General features: G+C 39.4%; 1 protein-coding gene across 5 annotated transcripts in view; it reads right to left on the reverse strand.

Moving 5' to 3' along the window:
- Nucleotides 1-17,284, reverse strand: part of LOC132916131 (uncharacterized) — a 53,322-nt gene extending 36,038 nt beyond the window's left edge. Inside the window, exons 1-3 of one of the 5 annotated variants that reach the window (XM_060975935.1) lie at nt 16,868-17,284; nt 16,608-16,759; nt 16,492-16,532 (exon numbers count right to left, since the gene is read on the reverse strand). In XM_060975935.1, coding sequence (XP_060831918.1) covers nt 16,492-16,532; nt 16,608-16,759; nt 16,868-16,988 — 314 coding nt within the window. In that variant the 5' untranslated portion in view covers nt 16,989-17,284. Of the gene's footprint in view, nt 1-13,758; nt 16,110-16,491 lie in introns of those variants that run through there. The other 4 variants (XR_009660017.1, XR_009660016.1, XR_009660015.1 and 1 more) reach the window with 4 other exon arrangements.
- Nucleotides 17,285-17,958: the final 674 nt, after the last annotated feature.

Below are 17,958 nucleotides of genomic sequence, written 5' to 3' on the forward strand. Positions count from 1 at the left end.
CGGGAATTTCAACGAGGAAACAAGCGGGAAGCGTGACTGACTATCGAACGTTTTCCTCGATAAATAACGAGTACGTTGCTACGCTGCCATTTATTTAAAAAGAAAAGAGTCGCCGGAGATCCTCCACGTTCTGTTGCATGTTGGAACCTTTTGGTCCTTATTATCATGTTGCCAGAAAAGTTTATTTCGTCTTATAAGGTGATAATAGATGAACAACAATTTCTGTTTTATATTATTTTATTAGATTTAAACATTGGATTCAGCTACAATCAAACATGCGATAATCACTTATTATTCGCGTTATAGTACCACGCCAGAATAATTTACTTATAATTCTTGTAAAATACTTCCAAATAAAAAAAAAGAAAAAGTATTATTTTATTGAATTAGGCATATCCATTTTGTTCTATTTCTATCATTATGGTCCTGCATAATTCAATGAACTAATATTTTTTTTATATTTGGAAGTAGTTTACAATCAATTCTCATTGAGCATTATAAGTAAATTATTCTGGCGTGGTACTATAACGTGAATAATAAATTGTTATCGTATGTTTAATAAACTAATATAAAAAAACAAAAAACATTGTGCGACTATTATTTCCTTATAATACAAAAAAACATTTCGGGCAACCTAATATTAATAAAATAGACGCGAAAGCGGTGTACTATCCTCGGAGAATAGACGACGATAGTTGTAGATACCGAGGATTGTTTTCTAATCTTACGACTGTCGATTAAATCCAAATTACGAAAACAAATTCTACTAAAGAAATATCTACTAGTCTCAAGTATTCATCATTCTCGAAACATCAACAAAGGCTTAAAATATTATAAAAAATAGCACGTAGCAACTGTAGATATTTCATGGAAAAATAGAAAAAGAAAAAAATTTTTTTTTTATTTAATAGATTATTTACAATCAATTCTCATACAGAATTTTAAGTAAATTAAAAAGAACAAACTGAAAACGACGCAGTATTTCCTGCAGATGGTAGCCATCACGTTTCTTGGAAATTTCGGCAGCTAGGAAAATGCAAGGCTTTGAGGAAGCTCGGGACATAACAATAGTATGGAACCTGAAGTGAACATAAATTGTAGGCACCACGTGTTATTTGTGGACGAACGTTTTTGGATTGGTTAGTATGGTCGGTCGAGACGAAGAAAACGAGACGAAAGATCTCGTGGTAGGAAACGAGAGAGCAAAAGAATTGAAAGAAAGACCTTGGAAGGCCCGCGTGCACCTATACAAACAGGCCCTGCTGAAAAGCAAATATTTTGTTGTGATGCAAGAATTCACAACATTAATGGGGTCCCTCGAACTGCAGCGTTCCAAGTCGATCAGTGTGCACAGGAAATGAGCTTTTTCGCGTTTCGTTCCTTTTAAACACTGCTAATGATAATAACAATATGAATTTGAGTGAGAGAAATAACTCTAACTGGTAAACACGATCTGTCTTAAACATCGTTTCATCTGACTAAAATAGTTTTTTTTTTTTTATTTTATTTTGGTTTTTACAATTTGTCCTGAAGGACATTTGGTAAAGTATGGGGTAGCCACCCACATGCTATATTTTTATTTTATTTTTTTTCTCACCAATAAGATATAACACTTTACCAAATGTCCTTCAGGACAAATTATAAAAAAACCAAAATAGAAATAAAAAAAAATTTGGTACAGTGTCATATCTCATTGGTAAATAAAAAAAGAAATAAAATAAATATAGCATGTGGGTGGTGACTAAAATAGTGACCAAAATAATGTGACAAATACCTAAGATAACATGACAAAATATCTAATAGATTTAAGAAATCGAAGCATTCGCTGAAAGAAGTAAATTTGTTCGTTACTTCTTTTTTCAAATTATAATTTACGTTTTTATCTTCAGACATATCGTTTTCTTAAACATTTCCATTCCCTTTTTTTTAATTTTGCATTAAATAAGAAGAAATAAATACTTTTTATGTTACTTGCACTTTTTTCTATTCCAATATAATATACCAGATACATTATGTTTTTCGAAAATGTAAGTGTACCAAAGATAGCTCAACGTTCAAAATCGTTGTCGAACCTTTTTCTTTCTTTGTGCTTGAACATGTTTGGTCATTCTCGTCGATGCAACGAAACGCTCGACATTCTTCCGTTATTATTGTCCAAACTGTGGCAATGGAGAACTGTTGCAGTACTTGTAACATGTAACAATAGGTTTAACGTTGTCACCACCCTCTTTTTCATCTTCCGCTATCGAGGTGGTACCAAAATTCAGTTCAACCATTGAACGACTTTTCTTGGAAAATTGCACCTTTCAGGTAGCAACTAAAAACGATAAATTTCTTCTGCACCATTGATCGAGTTTCCTGGGTAGAACTTTTTCTTGATAAAGCACCCAGAAACGAGCTTTCTTTAGGAATTCGCCAAGAAAATATGCTTGCACCTTTTTTAAACTTTCTTGATAGTTCGATCATTTTTTTCATACTACTTCTAAAAATATCTCGATATAAAAATTTAATACGGAAATTTTAGTACGAAATATATTAAGAATTTTATTTAAAAATTCAAAGAAGCGTAAAACGTAAAATAATTCTCTCCTTGAATTTTCTAAAATTTTCCAATATCTTAACATTTACGATCCAATATAGAACGAAAAAGAATACATAAAACGATACTCTGTCTAAATTTTCGAAAATTTTACGATATTCTAATATCTGATTTTAATAGTCTCTGCGAAACTCCAAACATTACGTGTTTCTCATGCAGGAAAACAAGTTGTAAAAATGGAAATTTAAAACGTACAGCCCGACGAAGAATTTCGAGCTGCAGCTTCTAGAGAATCGTAGAAGATGACAAAAGCTGGATAAAGCCTAATCGACGAAGGAATGCACCTAGTACGAACAGGTTTGGAATATTCATTAGAAGGAGCAACTGATTTGAAGGCGATTTAATTACGGGCCTCCGTAGGCTTAATTAATTTGGCCGATGGTTCGACAACGATTAAAGCTGCACCGTTTCGTAACACGCATTTCCAAACGATCCATAAAAGGTTTCTGCAATGTTCCGATAGGTTTGTAAAATTCTTTTCATAAATATGCATGTTATCCTTTGTTTCGTGCTGCATTTTTAACAATCGTTTTATACATACAATACCCTTTGATCGAGACTATCCTGTATGAATTTTCTTTATGAATTTTTTTATCGATTATTGTTTCAAATAATATAGTTTGATATTGGTTTTTAGAAAGAATTTTCCTACGATACGATAGATGAATACTTTAAAGAAATTTCACAATATATATATGTACTAATTAAATATAACGACTAGAAATAGTTCAAAACTGAAGACATTTCTTACATCAAGTTCTAACGGCACAATTTACTGTCAACATTATACAAGGTACTCAAGAAGCTTTCCTAACAAGTTGCGTCTACCTCTTAATTAAATAAAACAATAGAAGATAATCTAGCAACTACGCTCCAAAAGCTTCGCAAGAAAGATATAATAATCAAGCAAAACAATCGGAAATACCATTTCAACAAGCAAATTGAACATAATTGCTTCGATGAAATTCTATCAAGTTAAATGTAGGTGCGCGTATAAAAATTAAATATACATATAAAATTATCAACGCAAGTCCAACCGCTGGCAAGAAGGAAAAAACGAACAAACACGTAAAGGGAATATAAATCTCTTATCTCAACACGTTGTTAACACCGTAACGCGATGTCTCTGCAAAGAAGAGGAGGAAAAGCGAGTAATTCCGTGGTATCGCGGAAACGTGTAGCACGAGCTGCTTCGCTAATTTCCCGGCAGCTGTTAATTAAATAAAACGGTGGAGAATAGCGGCGCGTAGCAAAGCGGAGACTAACTTGCCGAAATGATTCTGTTCCCATAGGGAGCCAGCTCGTTTAACAAAGCAGGACTTATTCGGTTTACTGCATGCGTAGTAAATGCACCGGGGGTGCCGGTGCAACCTGTTGCCGGCACACGGTGTAAAGATGTCGTAAATGCGCGGTAATAACGCGAAATACGCGTGGTGGAGTGTCGTTAGCAGTTTCAAGCATGCCGTGCTAGCGGGACGCCTCGTGCACCAGCCCCGGCTATCGTCATTTTTATTGTATCTTTTACTGACGACGTTTGTTTCAACTTGTCTGTTCGTCCATTACACTACGAATTGCCGCGAATCTCGCGCTCGATGAAGATATCACTGTCCAAGCGCAAAGAAGAGAGAAAGAGTATTACGAACGAGATAAGGAAATGGGTTTAAGTCGAAAAATTAAGACGATTAATTAGCATAACTTGAATTATAGCAAGGCACTCAAGATACATAAATCGGATTCGAAATTTATCGTCTGTTGTTGCCAGTCTATGTGTATATCGAGGGTGGAATATTTATTGCTCTTCTATTTTCAAACAAATAGGAAAAGTGTATAATAGTAAGAAGATGCAATAAAGTGAATTTTGAGTAAACAAAAATTTTAACGGTTTAAATTTACGATTTGTCTAGAAAAGATGTCATAAAATATCGAATACGTTAGCACGTTGCTCAAGCGAAAGTAATTAAGTTGGCTGAACTTTACAACGGCACTTACAGGTTTACAACATCTCGTCTGCGCATTAGGTTTACAATTGAACTCACAACATACACATTTTTTCGCTCCGTGTCTGTTTCTTTTCCTTTTACGACGCAATACGCAAGTACTATTCGACGAATCAAACGTTTCGACGAATTTCAGTGTATTTTGCAGTTACAATTTGATAAAACGTTTTTGGCTAGCTGGTGGTGAAGCAGTTTGAGCGATCTCAATAGAAATTCGTGTAGTCACACTAAAGATTTTAATCGCCGTTGGCTACGACTGACTCAGTAAGATGGAACTCGGCTCCGTGGAACGTGAGATCCCGTGAAACGCATAGCGTACGCTCGCGTTCCGAAAATTCATCGCGATACGCTCCCATAAGGAGCCATGATTCGACTAACAATTACGAGTAACATATAGCATTCTGCCTACCTACGTCTACCTACGTCTACCTCTACGTCTACGTCTACCTCTGACCGATACCTATCACCTTCGTCACTTCGTTTAATAACAAAAAAGAAAATTTTCCAAAAAGCATAAAATTTATTTGAAATTATATATGAATTTTATATATGAATCTCTCGGAAGCTAATCCGATGAACTTTACCTTAAGAAAATAATCACGTTTAATCTAGAGTACGTATAATGTTCTCATAACGAATACAGAATTCATTCAGGATGGAATGTTTAATGACTGGTGCGGGGAATTAGCACATTCTCCGGAATCCTTAAAATTCCGACAAAACATGCTTCTCCATTTTGAAAGCAAGATCGAGACAACGTTTTAAAATTAACCGTGTCCGTGAAAGCGTCTCCGATATACACGTAAGGCACGCCAATTCTACTTCTTTCCTTCTTCCACGAGTCATAAAGTAAAATTTAAAGCTCCAATAAAACGTCTGCTAAGAATAATCCAGAGTCTCGGCCAGCGATGCAACCGAAACCCACTCGTGGAAGTTCATCGAGGCGGTGATAAATGCACGAATTGTTGTCAATTTTGTCGACGTGAATAGACGCGAAGGAAGAACAGGACGTTAAAGAAGAAAACGAAACAAACGAGGCAGAAGAAGATTTTAAAGATAAAAAGTTGGGGGAAGAAGAAGAGGAACAAGAGAAGAGAACACCGAAGGGAGAAAGAAACTGAAGAAGAAGCAGACGAGGACGAGGAAGAAGAAGAAGAAGAAGAAGAAGAGGACGAGGAAGATGGAAAAGAAAGAAAGAAAGAAAGAGGAAGGAGTAGAAAAATCTCAAAAGGGTGCCGCGTGCACGCGGAGAACGCATTATATATGCGATCAAAGAGGGCAAGAGACGCGAGTACACGAGAACATGTGGGACAATGCCTGTCACCTCATTCACGTCAAGTGAGCTCGAGGACTACCAACTTCAGCCCCGTCGTTCCGTAGTGGCAGAAGAAGAACCTGGGCACGGATCAAATTGCATCTCGATTCGTGCATCGACTTCTCTTTTTTAACGTTGGCCTCGTCTTCTTCTTGTTCCGCCGCGCGCTCCGTCGACCCTTCCCTTGTTCTTTGGCTCATCCTCCCTCCCTGCGCGTCTCTTTTCGGTCACCCTGCTGCTCTACTCTGATCCACCATCCCCTTAATCGTGTCTTCTACACACACGGAGGCTCGAGGCGTTCGCCGGTAGATCCGGTCAGCCGTAGAAATCGAACGAGTCCACGGCGAGAGGAAGCAAAGATTCCCGGAGGCGTCGCGTCGAGTCGATTTCGTGGCGATTCGCGGAGCTTGCATCTTCGTTTCCGGTAGAACGGGCAGCATCGACTGGGATCACGACGTCCCTTGGAGAGAACGATGAAGTTCGATGCGATAGCGAGAAACGTGGGTCACCGATGCTAGTTCGTGCATGGAGATTCGGCATCCGATACGGAAAATTAGAGGTTACGAGATGCAAAGATAATTTTTCCAGGGCAGGTAGATCGAATAGAGCAGATAGAATAGTTTCGTTTTGCTCTTCCCTTGTCAATAATAATGATTGTTCGTATTTTTTAAATTTTGTATTAAAAGTTTATTCGATTATTTCACTTGAAACGTTCCATAATGATTATTAATGTGTTTTATTCTATTATCAAAATTTTCCTTCGTTTAGCTTTTGGAATAGAGTACACGCTTTCAAAAATATCAGTACGCAGTGTGGCGAGAATTTCGAGTAACCTACGGAAAAATCGTTGGACGATCGAGTGATACACATTACGAAGGAGGAGCAGTTTCGCTTGAAAAGGTCGTTCGCATTGGAAAAAAGTATAGTCAACTGCATTCAGCGTGGAAAATGAACTCCACCCCCGAGAGGCATAATTCCCGTATTCCCCTATTCCTTCATTCCGGTTTAGTGGAATCCCAAAGATTTGCCAGTTTCTCGTACCGAAGTTCTACCACGAAATTCGATTTTTTCTCGGTTTCCTTTCTTCGTTTCTTTTCGTGTATTTCTATTTTTCGTGCAACCGGCAGATGGGGTACACGCCGTAAATTGAAACGCTTCTCCGAAACATTCTTGCCGTTCCTCAATCTTACATAATATGTGGCTCGAGGAATTTTTACCTAAGTTTAAAGTTCCATGTTGTAAAAAATTATGCTTGTATTATTATAGAAAGATGGGCAATTTAATTTCAATTCTAATGTAACCAACCAACCGATATTTATTTCATAGCTGATAAGCATAATTTTTTTACATTATTAACAGGCTAGACTCTTCTTCGGCCTTTATCCGTATTGTTTGCGAACATCTATTGTCAACGTCTATTGTAAACACCGAGATTAGAATAAAAAGCGTTTAAAGAAAAAAGAAAGAAAAAAATTGATTCCCTATTAGACATAGTAGCTTACCAACGCAGCTACAATGGATACATTTCCAAGATAACATCGTAATCACAGCATTAAATCGATAATCCGCTATCGGCAAGGAGTGCCAGTCATCCTGCTGCAGTCAATAAATATGCAAAGTGCGGGTTAATTTAAAACCTAGGTACGCTGCATGTAACAGTATGATTAACGACGTAGTAAAACTCCATTTATCCAAATTTATAGTTGAGGTTCGTTGATCCTCTGTTCCACCTATAACTTCTTGTTCGAACGATAGAAATTGACATTTGTAAAACCAGGACCGAGGATATCCATTTATCCTCAGTCTCAACTACTATGTATCTCGGACTATCTAAATGAACCTTTACGGGATTTGAAGAATACAATGGAATAATTTAAAAATGTAGGAATATACCGTTGATCCTGATCCTTTAATTCATCTGTTCGTTTTGTAACTAACTCGACGAAATATGTTCATTATTAGATGGATAAAAATTTATTTGCAAAAAGTATTTGTATTTCGTTGGTTTAACAGCCAGAAACTAAGCCGTCTTCTAAGATCTCAGATTCCTTTCTGTATCGTTCTGTAAATACGAACAAACTTGCTCATTTTCTATTCCATGTAAATAGGATACGTTATCGTACCTTGCATGAATTAATTAAAATAAATGAAAAAGAAATAAACTGACCTTATTGCAAAAATGTCTCATTTATCATCCGATTTACATTCACCGATACAATTAAACGTTTCTATGGGCACTGAAGCGACGCGTTCAACACGATCAACAAGTCTCGCGGCGGAGAGAAAGAAATCCCGCGGCTGCATTAGATTTCGATTATCTCTTGGTCCGACTCGTTCCGTTCACCTTGCACTTTTTCTTCTTCTGCGGGCCACGTCGCGAGTCGAAACACGTTCTCGGAACGCCTATTCATCGTGCCGAATTTTTCAACAGTCCAAAAGCAAACAAGAACGCGAATCCCCCCAATCAGCGCCGATTCAGATTTCCAGTTCCAGGCGGCGCGCCCTCGTTGCTTTTCCAGCCCGGTTATTTCTACGCGGTCGGTTCATTAATAAAGACATCGACGCAGTTTAAGCCGACTCATGAAAATCTTCCCCTCTTCCGAACCGCCTTTTTTATTCGAAGTTTTCAATAGCGAGAGCGAAACAGTATTTTAATTACAGAAGTTGTGACATGGGCGATTTGGGTGAAAGCAATTCGATCGAGACAAAATGGACTTCCATCGAGGAAAGTATGGTAAACGATTATAGACGATGGATGCAAAAACATTCATGATGTTAGTTTTTCGTACAAGGCGAGGAATGTGAAAGTAGTCTGCGAATTAGAACATTTGTATTGGACACAGAAGGAGGATAGAGAAGGAAGTTGTAAGAAATGGAGTCTGCAAAAGTGTCATACTCGTGATTATAGGTATTATTTGTAATAAGAGGTAGGATTAGCTGAATGTTGTAGGTAATAGCAGGTTAAATTAGGTTGCGGTGTCGGTATATCGAAGATGGAAGATACTTAACATTTAACTCGATGCAACATAAAATTAAGTTTTGATGTTTAATTACAGAACGTTTTCCTCTTCTCGAAGTTCATTTCCAACAGCTGGTAATTAAACTTCTATTTAGAAATTCTAGACACGAGTTTATTTTCTCGATTCATATTCTCACATCAATCAATGTGATTGCGTAGATCGCTGACATAGTTGTAAAAGATTTGTAATGATAGGATATCGGTAAGAGAAATCTTTTTATTACGTGCGTAGACATCGCAATGCACGTTACATGAATTTACGTAATACCGCTTATCAAGAAATTTAGTATCTCATTACAGGTAAAGTATAACGAAGATTGGTTACATCAACCGATATATTTATAAATCTCGCCCTCTAAGCTTCGAAACTGTCTTACGAAACGGTAGTCCGCGAAAAACACATGGAAAGAAATTTTCACACGAAGGAAAGAGTAGGTGGCGTCCGTCGAATTCCATCGGGTCCTGGCTACGATCGGTAACTCCCTGTATAACGTCATATACCGCGTGGCGCAAAAAAGGAAGCGCAAAGGCACGAAAACTGGTTTCGCTCTCTGAGTCACCGTCTATAATGACGGGCCGCCTGGAACGCGCTGGAGATTCACTCGTTGGTCGAAAAGTTTTCGTAGTGGATTAGAAGGGCCGGTGACTGTAGGTGGGAGAGCACGAATGAACACGAGGAAACACGGCTAATATTGCGGCCACGTTTCCGGTCGTTAAAGTGTCGAAGCTTGTCAGTCTGGCCGACAGATCCGAGTACGTGTCTCGATGCGATTATAATTTCAATATCAGAACGATCTCCGTCGATTCGGATAACTCTGTCTCTCCTATAATATCGACAGGACTCAAAACGTTGGATGAATATCTTGGAACGAAGGATACCGCGATATTGTTTCTCCTGTTTGCTTTTTCTAAGTGCAACATGCGAGTTGATCCAAGGAAAAGAAAAAGTTCTTGAAAACTAACGATCGTGTCATGGTGTAAAGCTATAAAATTGATATGATATTGTAGTATTTTAGTATTGTATTCGAGAATTATATAGACAGACGAGGAGGGAAAACGGTAGCAGAACGATCTCCGTCGATTCGGATAACTCTGCCTCTCCTATAATATCGACAGGACTCAAAACGTTGGATGAATATCTTGGAACGAAGGATACCGCGATATTGTTTCTCCTGTTTGCTTTTTCTAAGTGCAACATGCGAGTTGATCCAAGGAAAAGAAAAAAGTTCTTGAAAACTAACGATCGTGTCATGGTGTAAAGCTATAAAATTGATATGATATTGTAGTATTCGGGAATTATATAGACAGACGAGGAGGGAAAATAGTAGCAGTACAATTTTTCGAAAATTCAAACAAGTGCAAAAGCTGCTCATTTATTCTTGTATCTCTTGTATCGCTTGTTCACGTTTGCATACTTTTTACAAAATGCATGAATTGCTCAACAATTTTATATTTCTTTAAAGAAATCTCTGTTACCCTTCCTCCTATTCTTGCTCGCAAATCGTACCTAAATGTAGCTCTTATCCTTCCAACGCAATATGAACTCCAAACAAAACTGCACAACCCTCTCAGCCCACCCTAACATTTATTCAACAAATTCCTCTTCAATTTCTGAAGGACAATCAAGTGCCTTCGACAGGCAGTGTATCCCAACTACGGTTCGTAGTTGCGCTACGAATCTCTTGGAAGATTAGTCGAACGGGGAAATTGCCGCCAGAAATTTCTATTCGGCTTGAATATTCGTTTGGAAGAAGGAGGGGAGGGGGATAACGGTGAATCATCCCGATGTCAGAGCACCGGTAACTGGATACCGGACGAAACTCGTTCGAATTACTCTGGGAAATGAACGACTCGTCGAATAGAGGCGCGCTCCCGATCTTTCGAACGAAGCCAGTTCGAGTTTCATGTCTATTGGCCGCGCGTTCAACTGCTCTATACGTCGACTTTTCTTTTATACGGCGTTCACTATTTTCTTGAATGGCGCCCGTTATGGCGCTTGCAACGTGGATCACGGTCCCATATCGTGGGAGTGAGTCGAAACCGAGTCCCGTAGCCGAAGATCCCGTTAGCCTTCCTAACCCTTTTTTCCATCTCTTTCGTACGATTAACCCTTCTCTTCCAGTGTTTATGGAATACTTTCAAAAGATTCAGTCGGAACGTTCGATGTTTGCGTGGACGCGAACGAATCGTGAAACGATTATAGAGAATTTTGAAATTATCGGTACGAAAGCTGAACGATCGTGGAATATCGATTTAACGATTGACTTGACAAATATTTCGTGCTTCATCGATGTCGTTTTACCTGATTTTCTATGCTTACTGACCAGTAATGGTCCATAAAGAATGTCATTTACGATACAGATTGAAAAATTTATGAATAGCGCGAGAAATTATTACGATTCCTGAAAACAATTTTTTCTCGTATAAATTTATTGCTATAAGCAACTTTGTTAATGTAATAAAATATCTTCGTTCGCTGTTAAAAAGACTCCACTTAATCCGTTTAATGTTGCCTCCGAAAGAGCAGCCGTAACAGCAGCAGTAACGTGACTATAAATCAGGATAATATAAAGGGTCTCTGTTTATGTATTAATTTCACAATTGTAAATACATGTTTCGAGTGGAGTTGGCAACTGAAGCGCCTATAAAATTAAGCGCGAGATCGTTTTAAAAGCTTATACACGGTTATTATGACAAACCTGCAGTTGGAATAATGTCGCGGTCTCGTTAATGGGATTGCGACTAATTGAAAGGAGAACCAGTTTTAGATTTCAGATTGTGGCTTTAATCGCTATTGAAACTGCATCGAAGTAGATACCGCGTTGCTTTCTAACACACCGCTGGCTCTCGTTATCAAAATTGATTCTCACGGTGAAATTAATAAATATATTGATACGTGTTCCGCGTATAAACGCGAATCAGCCTCAACTACCTTTCATTAAAAAGGGGCAAGAAAATCTAAAATGTTAAACCGCACGTCGAAGGAGCCTCCTTCCATCGGTAATATTTTAAACACGCGAGGAAACTCGAAATGAAATTCAAATAGATTCAAAGTATCGTGATTATTCCATCGATGGAGATCCATCAATGATCGTGACAACGTTGTCGCGTGATCAAGAAAACCCTCGTCAAGCCACCTACGATTTACCAGCGAACGAAGGAATATTTAAGGATCGCCATGATGGCTGGCCATGCGATAATTTCATTTTCGAGACGCTCCGAGGGCCTGGTGGTTTACGTGGATATTAGAAAACCGCCTAAGCAGGGACATTAAGGATACGATGCACCTGAGGGAAAATTATCGATAATGGCGCGCTCGTTTTCTCTCATTCATTACATGTTATCGTGAAGATAATAATAGTACCAGGGTCGGGTAATAGCAATAGCAGGACGTCAGGATGTTTACCTTATCCTTCGAACGGTGTAACTGGCTCTGCAGCTATACCATTTGCTTCATGCAACAATTAATACCACGTGCATCGTACGTACACACGCGTGTAACCCTTGTCGTTAGGTTGTTACGAATATTAATCATTGTTATTCTCACTTACTTTGTAAAGCCGTGTACGTCAGTTCGCCTGTCACGATAATAACGAAATATTGGCTGACACGTGTAATTTACCGTTCAACAGATGCATCGGCGGCCACATAGTCATTAGAAAGAGACTTCGCAGCAGATCGAGACGGGACCGAAACGTGATCATGTATCGACGTGAACTTGCAGATTTCCATTCGCGTATTTAGCTGTCGTACGTTTCATCGAACCTCCTTTCGCTTGGGAACTGCAACCTTTGATTAGAAGTTTCTTGATTTTTCGTCTAAACGGACAGATGCTACAGCGATTATTATTATTAATTTCAGAAGCAGTCGAGAAACGAGCAACAGTTTTCACAAGAAGTTAATAACGTTTTAATAAAATCTTATTTAACATCATCGTTGATATCGTTAATTAGTAAATTATCGTGCAAAATGGTCTTTCTGTAACAATATAACATCGTTATAATTCTGACACACGAAAGTCGAGGACGGTGCACAAATTATCTAGAAAATTATTGACTATTAAGGCGGACCTATAATTGTAGAATTACTTTAACCAACGAATGCGTTGAATTTTATGGTGAGTATAAAAAGTCTCGCGGTAGGAATGAGCCGATGGGGCAACGTCTCAAAAAATACTGCTCGCGAGGATGAGTCTTGATATCCTTGTTGTAAATTCAACCTTATCGTCCATCGTGGATCGAGGTTCACGAAAAAAAAAGCGAAAAATCGATGAAAGAAAGAAGAGATAGAGAGGGGCAAAGGGGGGGAGAAGATGGAAGAAGAAAGACAGGAGGAGATCTTTCCCGAGAAATCGTGCGAAAGTTTCGCCTACGACGACGGCATAAACACGTCGTTACGGATTACAAGGAGGAACCGATTTCACGAGTATCCTGCCTAATCGTGGGGTGTTCCTCGTGATTCATGAATAAAATATATGGGCGCCGGCCACTCGACTACAAGTACCCTGGCTAAGTGCCCTTCTAGGAGAAGACTATTAACTGATACATCATAAACTGTCGTTTATGGCGTCATCGGTGTATTATTCACGAGCCAGCTCGGCAAGACAATGGCGCGATACTTAACAGGTGTAATGAATTCCTTTAATGAATCCTTCGTTGTGATATTTACGATGACAAACGTGAGAATCTAAAGAACGTTAGATAATAATAGTAATAATGATGTTGCATTTTTATTGATTGCTCGTAATCCATCTAACAAGTGGCGAATGAAAGACGGGAAATGGTTAACGATGCGAATAATACATGGAATAATAAATCTACATCATGTATTAAATTGAATTAATTATAAAAATATCTATTTTTTTTTATTTACTCGAAGAACAGCGTTAAATGTTGATTAATAACAACAAACGTGGTTATTCGTGAATGACACACCGTAAGTACGACACCGGCATTAAGGAACTATCGATTGCCGCGAGTTAACGTTACAGTGCAAATCTGTTGTCTGGCTTGCACAATGATCTTCACGACCGTTTATATACCAGACGAGATGGCAGATCACGATGCATAAGTATCCGGGCATACGATGCTGCGAGGAAAACGTTGTTACCATAATGACTGTAATATTATGACACCGAGCTATGGCAGGTTCGTGTTTATCAGCGATCTGCAGTTGCACTCGCTAAATGGGCGCACACAACCAAACAAACGATCGTGTGTGCGTTCACACTATAAATTGCGATTATATCGTGCATACTGTAAAGCATTTAGAGAATTTTTTCTCTCGGTGATTAAAGTAATCAGCAGGTCCGTCGTGACGATAGAATTTTTTGTGCTCGCTGAACGAGTCATTATCTGGATTTTTTATCGTATTTTCTTTTTTCTTTCCTCCCCTTTTTCCTTTTTTTTTTCTCGACTTGTTTCTCTCCCTTTTTTTTTATCAGTAGGAACGTTAAATTTGCTTGTGAAGGGAATCTAATCTAGTGTTTGCGGCGACGCGTGTTTGCATTGATAAACTTCCGTGATAATGTTTGTTATTATCGTTATCGACGGATAGGCCGAAAGCGCGGTTGAAACTTTAATGCACCTCGGCCGTTTACCAACTGGATTATCTTGTCGAGTTCCGGCAGAGCTGTGCAATTACATTCTACTTTACTGTGTTTTCTTCTACTTGCCCTGTTTTTTGTATCAACGTTGCAACGGTTTAACACAATAATTACATAATTTTAGTCGATTTCACGGTCATAATTGTACTTAATACCAAACACTGAGACTGTTTAAAATACCATCAAGCTCGAATTACCTGTATTATACAAATTTTATAGGTCAGTATAAAAATCAACTAATATGCTAACATACATTAGAACCGTCCACTATAGAAATTTATTGCGTCAATGACATAAAAATGAATTGCAACAGGAACGCTATCAACCGTTCCATTCAGTTATTACAAAATTTTAACGGATTACACGATAATAATTATACGCGTAATATCGAACGCTCGGATTGTTTAGAATACCATAGACTTTAATTTATTTGACAAAAATTATTTTCAAAATTAGAAATTTCAAAATGTTTCGTATCACGCGTATAATATATTCGTAAAATATATTATATTTCGTAAGTCTGTATCTATATCTTTACAACTACACACCGAAAACGTTTACACGTAATTCAATGGTGCCTGTAAGACGGTATCCGGTAAGACGAGTAGCAACGAAGAAAGTTTATCCTCGAGGAAGAGCATCCAGGGGGTCTCAGGTATACGTATACCTCGAGCGGCAAGTCACATTCCAACCGTGTGTGCGCGTTCCGATTTTCGCGTGCAGAACTCTCCCTTGACGCTGTGGGCTGAAACGGTAGGAAGGAAAGAGCAGTCGCCCCGTGGCACGTGGCGGCCACGTATTTCAATAATAGCAGGAATTAAAGTCCAGCGGGGCTGGTCGAGTTGGGAGGAAGGGTTCGTTTGGCCGGCCACCCGTTCCGTTTTCTTCTCCTTTCCTACCCACTGCCCTTTTTTCCGTCTCCGTCTCCGAGGCCGCAGTTCTTCCACTTGCCTTCTTTTTTTTCCTGCCCTTCTTCTTCTTCTTCTTCTTCTTCTTCTTCTTCCCTTCCGGGACACAATCGGATTCTAACGCGTGCCCGCATGCAGCAGGCCGACCGCGACACCTTTTACCTCGCTTTCTTGCGGACATCACGCGCGTTCCTTCTCTTCCTTCCTTCCTCGATGGCGCTCCTTTCAGCCCCAGCCATCACCGACACCCAGGTAGCGCTACTCTAGCATCCTGATTATGCCACCGACGATCCTGAACACGATGGTTAAACTGCCACCTACCCCGTTACTTCGCTTTACTCAGGTAGCCACGAGATTTTTATTGCGACAGGTTGACCCATTGATCTGCTTCTGTGGCCGTTCCTTTTCATTCTTTTATTTGGATTGCCTTTTTTCTTTATTTTGTTCTTTTTTCTTCTTTTTTCTTTTTCCTTCTTTTTTTTCCTTGGTCTTCTTCTGTGCAAGATGTCTCGAGTCGTGGGAGATCATACGAAGGAATCGTGTTCCTGAGCTTGTGTCTCGACAACTTTATTCCTTGTGACCTCGTTCAACTGGCGTCCTCGTTCGACTCGATGTGAACGCCGGAACAACTTTATCGCAACAGGTTGCATCGACCGTCTATTGACCCTGGTAATTCAAACTCCAATCGGTTCGAGTGCAATAACGCGGGACTCGCTTATCTCCGAAGTTTTGTCCCATTGTTTCGATATTTGGTCACGAAGAATTCCGCTCGAAATTATAAGCAACGTTTAATTAGATACAAGAATTAACCTTTAATTGAATCGAAGCGATAATAGATTTTTAGTTCAGTTATAATTGTATGTCGACGAAAGAAGAATTACAAAAGAGTTAACTAATGAATTAATAACTAATAATATTCAGGTCAATATTGTACACATATATATCTAAAAATACTACGTATTACGAACTTGGACCAACATCCTACACAGTAAACGTATTAAACAGTCGAAACACGAAGCGAAACCCTTCAATAAACCATACTACTCACCCAGAAGCACCTCGGACGCAACGAAGAAAAATGGTTATTCCCTGCAATCAAGGTCGATCAATTGCCAAGAGATTTATATAGCGAACATCATATTCTTATCACATTTCTGTAATGACCTCGAATCCGTGTCGTGAGCTATGGGGACGGCGGTGTGTACGCGCGTATACACACATGCATAGACAGCATACATATATACGCGTACGCAAGTAGAAGAGGCGGGAGTTCCCTTGGCGGAAGAAAAATTGAACGGGCGCCTCGGAGCTTGTTCCTGGAATTGAATCAAACAAGTGTTACCACCCTCTTCGAGTATAATATATCTTCTAACATTCTGCAGAGGGACCGAGACGGATAGCTGCTGGCCTGTTCCAGGATATACCTGATCCCACGTAGAGATCTACGTCCGTTTCGAGATTTTCTTTTTGCGTCCCATGTTGCACGCCCCCAGGACCGAAATTGATGTTTGTACTGCTCAAAATCGCCGAGATACCCCATTCCATTCTCCTCTCTCTTTTTCTCTCTTCCTCTCTCTCTCTCTCTCTCTCTCTGTTCTCCCTTCTCCTTTACGCGGTGTCACCGCTTCGAGAATGTTAAAAATGATTTCGTGAGAAAGTATGACGCCGCTCGGACCTGGCTGAACGATGATGTACACCCTCCGGTTACTTTGTCGGTCGATATAGCTCCGAACTGTTCGTTTATTGACTTCTCCAACTTTTAATTTGTCGCTTTCCTTTTTATCGAATCCAATGAGTCATCGATCACTACATCGCGTTAAAGACAGTTCATACGTTGAAACTTTATCGTCGGAGGGCAGCCAATTCCGTTTCACAGAAGTTTGATCAGCTCTGTTCTCCGTGAAAATTCTAATTTTGCTACGATTAATGTTCGATTTCGGAGGAACAAACTAATTACCTGCGTAAGTTTCTTTTGCCGATCAAACTGTATCGGTAGCACGTTCGTAATTAACAGTCGAATATAGTTAAAGAACATGTTCCACCGCGCAATTTGACAAATGTCTACTCCGCCTCGTTATTTTCTTGAAAGATGCAGAACACGAACCAACGACTACACGTTCTGCAAAACGTGTAGTATGTAAAACTGAATCACGACGACGAAAGAGTGAATCACTCGTATCCGACGATAGGAGAGAGAACCTTGAGCGATCAATTGGTATACCGAGCAAGGCATCGTTTTTGGCTGTACGTTTTCCATGGTTGAAGATCACCTTTCGTGAGGACGAAAAAGCGGCGCACTACGCGTGTCGCGGCCGTTCCCGTTGACAAGCATTATCCTTTCACGCGATCACCTTTGACTGACAAACCAATTATTCGGCACTCAGCACTGACGAGCCAACTATTTTATCAATCAGCGCCGCCGGGCCTCCTCGTGGGCAGAAGAAACGACGATGTCTTGCGTACCAGTGGGGATCGAAGGAGGAGAAAGAACCAGAAGAGAAAGGAAGAAGAAATA

Source organism: Bombus pascuorum, chromosome 1 (genome assembly GCF_905332965.1).
Source record: "Bombus pascuorum chromosome 1, iyBomPasc1.1, whole genome shotgun sequence".
In the NCBI taxonomy this organism is placed as follows: Eukaryota; Metazoa; Arthropoda; class Insecta; order Hymenoptera; family Apidae; genus Bombus; species Bombus pascuorum.